Here is a 6,769-nt window from a genome sequence, read left to right on the forward strand (position 1 = left end):
CATTCCTATGCATGTCTTTTTGATGCACATATGCATGCATTTCTGTTGAGTATTTACCCAGAAGTGGGAGAAAAGGATGCCTACACAGTGCCTTGAGGTAAGAAAAAGAAATGAAAGCTGTAAGGATGAGAAAAGGGGGGGCAATAAACAATTAGAAAATGAAGTTTTAAAAACATTATTTTCAGTGACATTTTAAAAAAATCAGGAATAAATCTCAACAAAAGATGTGCAAAACCTTGCTACAGGAAACTCCACAAACGATTCTACAGTATCGACTAAAGCAGAACATCCATATCCCCTACCATCTAGACTTTGCTTTTCGTGCCTACAGATGTGGTTTAATGCAGTAAGAACAATTATTGGGAGTTAAGTCAGCACATTTCTGGGATACAAGTTGGCAATATTTACCAAAGGCCTTGAAAGCAAAATTATCCATCTTGATCCAGCAATTCCTCTTTCAGGAATGTATCCTCAAGCAGTAATCAGATGCATAAAGAGGTAATTATATTTGTGTTTTCAAGAGCTTTTTTAAAGCCTAAATAAATACTGGATGCCTGGGTGGCTCAGTTGGTTAAGCGTCTGCCCTTGGCTCAGGTCACGATCCCAGGGTCCTGGGGTCAAGCCCCACTTAGGGCTTCTCTGCTCAGCGGGGAGCCTGCTTCTCCCTCTGCCTGCCACTTCCCCTGATTGTGCTCTGACAAATAGATGAATACAATCTTTAAAAAAAAATAAAGCCTAAATATTGAGAAGGGGGAGAGACAGATTAAAGTATAATACACCCAACACATCAAAATCTTAGGGTCGGGTGCCTGGGTGGCTCAGTTGGTTGAGCGACTGCCTTCGGCTCGGGTCATGATCCCGGAGTCCTGGGGTTGAGTCCCACATCGGACTCCCTGCTCAGCAAGGAGTCTGCTTCTCCCTCTGACCCTTCCCCCCTCATGCTCTCTTTCTCTCTCTCTCAAAAAAAAAAAAAAAAAAAAAAAATCTTAGGGTCACCATTAAAATGCTCTGATAAAAGAATATTATTTGATAGGGGAAAATGTTCATAAATACATCAACAAATTTTAAAAACCAGATTACCCAAAAGCGTGTATGGCATGATACCAATAAGAAAAACTATAAAATGGCAAGATAAAAACTGGAAGAGTATACACCGAAGCCTTAATAGCGACAGGATTAATTTTTTTAGAAATTGGCAACAAATTCCATGGCACAAAATTCAGGGAAATTTTCACTCCTTCCCATGTCCCACTGCCACCTCCTCGGAGGTAATCAGGGTTAAAGGGTGGCGTTTCGTTTATCCACTGGCGACTCCGGGTGTCTGCTTCCTACGGTGAAGTTGTGGGGACGTGGTCGGGGGGCGGGCTGGGCGGGGACAGGAGCCCCGACCGGTTCCGGGGCGCCCCGCTGGCCCCGCCCACCAGGTGTGCCCCCCCCCCCTCCCGTAGATGCACGCACACCCACCCTGGAGCCAGACACGATGCACGCGCGCCTGCGCCTCTCTGCGGACCGCCTGACTGTGCGCTGCGGCCTCATGGGCCGCCTGGGACCCACACCCGCGCTGCGCTTTGACAAGCTGTGGCAGGTGCTGGGTCGCGACTGCTACGCCGCCGGCCGCCACTACTGGGAAGTGGACGTGCAGGAGGCAGGCGTCGGCTGGTGGGTGGGCGCCGCCTACGCGTCCCTGCGGCGCTGCGGGGCCTCAGCCGCCGCCCGCCTCGGCTGCAACCGTCAGTCCTGGTGCCTCAAGCGCTACGACCTGGAGTACTGGGCCTTCCACGACGGCCAGCGCAGCCGCCTGCGGCCCCGCGACGACCCCGACCGTCTCGGGGTCTTCTTGGATTATGAGGCCGGCGTCCTCTCCTTCTACAACGTGTCGGGCGGCATGAGCCACCTGCACACCTTCCGGGCCGCTTTCCAGGAGCCGCTCTACCCGGCCCTGCGGCTCTGGGAAGGGGCCATCAGCATCTCCCGGCTGCCCTAGGGGCTGAGACCGGAGTGACCGCCCTAGGCCTTCCACTGCTCTGGTCTCACCCGACCCGATGTGGCTGGGCCACTGCCAGCTCCCAAGCACCCCCATCTCCCCCACTAGTCCTGCCCGGTGCTTTGAAAGGGCTCCTCTCTTTGGCTAGTTTCAAACATGCCCTAAACACAGGTCCTCTACCGGGTCTCAGTGTCACTACACTGCTTTTAGTCCAGGTGCTACCCACAAGGGAACCCTGAGCATCCTGACCATGTCAGAATAGGTTATCCTCAGCCTCAGGTCTCTCCCTCCTAGAGCAGTCTGCAATGCCTGGCACTTAGTGGGCACACAATAAATAGGAGAGTCATCCAGCCCTTTCCCCCTAAGGTCCCTTTGACCTGCCTCCTCCTCTCCACTCTGCTCCAGCTTGTCCATGTCGCTTTTCAAAGCAGCCACAAGAGCATCTTAACACCTCGGGGCCTGAACCCTCTCCCATTCTCATCCTCCACTGTACGGCCAGATTGCTGTGCCTAAAACCTCATTTCACCTCTTAGAACTACCAAGAGGTTCCCAAGGACCTCAGGGAGAAAAAAGCTGGCACTTTACCTTAGCATTCAAGGCTTTTCTAGTCTGCCCCCAAACTCCTTATGCTCATCTAGCTTCTGCTCTTTTCAGACACCCTCCAATGAGAGCTTTCGGCACCTTTGCCCGTGCCTGTCTCAGCCTTCCCCTGGCCTAACTGCCCCAGGAAGTCTTCCCAAGCCACAAGAACCTCTTACTAGGAGAGCCACACGTCTAGGACCTTGCTTTCCAACTAGGTTGGAAGCTGTCCAAGGGCAGCTATGTCCTATACCCTCCCCACCCTGCAGAGGTCAGGATGTCCCTTTCCCTCCCAGACAATGACCAGCAGCCGGCTATCATTGAATCAAAGAAAAGCTGAGCTGAGAAGTCCTCCTGAATCACCCAGCCTAACCTCACTGTACATTTGGGGAGACTAAGGTCCTAAAAGAAAGTTCCTTAAAGTTGGGCCACGCCCCAGCCCCAAGGCAAGTGTTTTACTTGCCCCATGTCCCAGCTCTTCAGGCCCAGCTTTCAATGTGGGAGATTTTACTGCTTATTCATTCCTCGAGGGATGTTGGGAAGAAACCAGCAGGCGACTGTTGCTTAGCAACCACAGGCAGTTTTCCCAACTGTCTTGGAACTAAGAGAGGAGGAGCTAAGAGTAAGGTCTGGATGGCCCAGAGAACCCCATTTTCCATTAAGAAGTGACAAATACAGAAGGCCAAACCAGGAGGACCTCACAGTCCAGCTCCTCTAGCAGAAGGGGAAGGCCTCTTCTGGGTCTGTGCCTCAGTTCTGAAGATTTAGCATCATTATTTGTCAAATTCCCTAGATGGCTTTGAAATCATAATGTGTTAAATTATCTTCTTAGGTGGTTGGCAAGAAGGCAGTGGTAGGGGAAGAAGATGCAAAGCTGAAACCCACTTATGGTTTCAGGGCATTCATTAATTTGAAGCACATAAAAATGCCAATTTCTAAGTTTTCTGACCTAAAAATGCCACTTTCATACAGGGCAATGTAATACAAGTGTAAATCAAGGCAGAAGGAACCTTAAAGAGTGCCTTTGGTTGTAACCAAATCACTTAAAACTCTAGCTGGATAGACAGCATAGTGTCTAAGCACACTGCTCCAGGAATCCTGAAAAAAGGGGAATTCTACTGGCGATGACCCAGAGCTGAATTCTGACAGGGCGTTCCCGACAGAAGAAGATGGATGTGCCTGACCCTACATCTCTGTTTATCCCTGCAAACAAAGACTTATTTCCAGACCCGTGGCGGTCGGGGCCAAGTAATAAGAGCACCTGCTATTTTGTCAGGCACTGTTCTAATGCTTTACAACTATTAACTCATTTGATCCTGACATCATCCCTAGGAGGTAGAAAGTTACCCCAGTTCTACATAGGGCAAAACTGAGATCCAGAATGAGTAACTTGCCCAAGGTCACAGAGCCAGTGGTAAGGTTGGGGTTGTGCTCACGTCCACCAGGCCGTACTGTTCAGGCGAACACAGCTGGTCTCTGGCTGGTGCCTGCTCGCTCCTGTTTTGCCTATGATGCTTCGCTTTGGCCTACTGAGTCTACCTTTGGGTAACTTTCCTTGGGCTGAGATGAGGTTCTGCACCCAGAAGAGGAACTTGAGTTTGGAGTTCACATATCAGAGACAGCTGAACTATACAGGAAAAAAACCGGCTTTGATCCAATGCCTACTCTGTATCAAGACCTGTGCTAGCTGGAAAACGGCAGTTTCGGTACACGGTCATGTGACCTCAGGCTAGTCATTTCACTTCTCAGTCATCTGCAAAATGGGGGTAAATGACCCTGCCTACTAGTGCTGGCAGGCTCAAATGAGCCACTGGTTATGAACTTGCTTTAAAAACCATACAGTACTGGGTGGCTCAGTTGTTAAGCATCTGCCTTTGGCTCAGGTCATGATCCCGGGGTGCTGGGATCGAGCCCCATATCAGGCTCCCTGCTCCGCGGGAAGCCTGCTTCTCCCTCTCCCACTCCCTGTGCTTGTTTTCCCTGTCTCTCTGTCAAAAAATAAATAAAATCTTTAAAGAAAGAAATAAAAAATAAAAACCATACGGTACTGTACCATGCTAGGACCCATCAGCATCCCCAGCAGACATCCTGCAGTAGCAGGAATCTCCTTCAATATTCTCAGTACAGGACTAAAGTTTCTTTGGGGTCCATGACTATAAAATCACTTACTTAATTCTCCTTCAGATTTATACTTACAGAAATTTCTTAATACAGCAAACTGCTTATTTTTTAAATAACATTAATTTTATAAACTGTGGTTTTAATAAATATGAATATATCCCTTGTAACCATGTTCTTCATTGGGAGTTCATGTTGCTTCAAGTACACGGCACCTAGGCCTGGACAGGACCTCACTCACCTCACGTCCCCTCCACAATTTTCCTGTGGCAGTCAGTTGGTCCCAGGTTGAAAAGTGCCAGTGATGGGGAGTTCACTATGTATGAATATAACTAAGTGCTTGCCTACGTACAAACAGGCACTACCTTCTAGCTGTTCCTATCCAAGACAAATACTACGTAGCTTTTGGCATCTTTGTGATCATCCTTTAGCAACATGGAAGCCATCTGTGGTCACTTACTGATTCTTAAGAGATTCCAGGACCCTTCCTTGCCTATTGCATCTCTTCTGTTTCTGCAATTCCAGTTTGTCAGGGAGCAGGAGATTGGGATGTCAGCCTAGCAGAGGATACGCACACGCGGGCCTGCACAGCCTGGTCCTGGTGGGCAGGAGTCTGTACTATGAGGAGGGGACATCCCGCCCAAGAAGCCAAGCTGCATGTGAGGTGAAGTTAGGGGTAAGCATGAGAGTGGGGGGCCAGATCTGAGTCCAGCATATCCCCAGAAGCCTTCCATGGTTCCCTCCCACAGAGAGAATAAAATCCAAACTCCGCCGGCTTTTAGGCCCTTGCTTCCTTCCTTTTTTTTTTAAGACTTCCTTATGTTAAAGAGAGAGCACGAGCCCAGGGGTGGGGGTAGACAGAGGGAAAGGGAGAGAGGATCTCAAGTAGACTCCACACTGAGCGCAAAGCCTGACGGGGGGTTCAATCTCACAATCCCAAGATCATGACCTGAACCGAAATGAAGAGTCAGCTGCTTAACCAACTATGTCACCCAGGTGCCCCCCTTGCTTCCTTTCTGACCACCTTAAAAATCCTTTGTCCCCATGGAGCCACTCCCTGCCAAACCATCACCTGCATGTCCTTGGACACTTTGGCACTTCCCAAGCCTGTGCCTCAAGTGCCACCATGGGGCCTTCCCTGGCCGTGCCTCCTCTCCTATCCCTCGTCCCAGGATTCCCATCCATGGCTCCATGACCTTTAGAAAACATCTCAGCAGTTCACACATGTAGGGTACAGTTTGTAGAGATGCCTGCACCCAATAGGCCATGAACTCTCCAACGGTACCCGTCTGTGCATCTCCCACCTGGCAGGTGGTCAAGGATGTCCTCTATACCTGAGCTTCCCAACCAGAGTGGACTAAAGGTATGCTGGGATATCAATCCTTCCACCCTCAGGTCAGCCAAGTGCAGCACAAGGTAGCCAGCTCCTACTGGCTATGGGCACACTGAGTTTACCCACCCTTGTCATACACAGGTGATCGTTTTCAATCACACTTCAATTCTTAGCACATCAATTTGACGCATTCTCTTTTACACATGAGTACAGCCCAGGATTCCCTCCCCACCCCACCCAGAAACTTACAAATATCAGTGCCTCAGGGTGCCTGGATGGCGCACTTGGCTAAGCATCTGACTCCTGATTTCAGCTCAGGTCATCATCTCATGGTCGTGGGATTGAACCCCGCGTCGGGCTCTGCGCTCAGCACGGTGTCTGCTTGAGATTTTCTCTCTCCCTCTGCCCCTCCCACTCATGCTATCTCTGAAATGAATCTTAAAAAAAAAAAAAAAAAATCAGTGCCTCTGCAGAAACTGCTTTGGGATCCACAGGGGAGGGAGGCGCTACACTCACAAGTAAAGAAACTTCAAAAGGCTAATTAATTCTATACATCTGAAAAGAGACTCAAGTATATGCTTTGAAACAAGGCATGATAGTGAACAAGGTCAGATAAATATGAATTCCTATAAATAGGCATCTGGAAGTATATCTGAGAACAATCATTCATCTCAGTCTTGGTTCAGAAGAACGGAGGGGAGTCTGATACTGACTTTCTGTGAAAGGCTCACACTGCTCTTCCACAAAGGAAAACA

General features: G+C 49.4%; 1 protein-coding gene across 2 annotated transcripts in view; it reads left to right on the top strand.

Moving 5' to 3' along the window:
• TRIM14 (tripartite motif containing 14) overlaps positions 1-4,851 on the top strand; it is a 33,566-nt gene extending 28,715 nt beyond the window's left edge. For both annotated transcript variants that reach the window (XM_027614921.2, XM_027614922.2), the window contains one exon: positions 1,449-4,851. In XM_027614921.2, coding sequence (XP_027470722.1) covers positions 1,449-1,984 — 536 coding nt within the window. In that variant the 3' untranslated portion in view covers positions 1,985-4,851. The remainder of the gene's footprint in view (positions 1-1,448) is intronic.
• The last annotated feature ends 1,918 nt before the right edge of the window (positions 4,852-6,769 follow it).

Source organism: Zalophus californianus, chromosome 13, assembly GCF_009762305.2.
Source record: "Zalophus californianus isolate mZalCal1 chromosome 13, mZalCal1.pri.v2, whole genome shotgun sequence".
NCBI lineage: Eukaryota > Metazoa > Chordata > Mammalia > Carnivora > Otariidae > Zalophus > Zalophus californianus.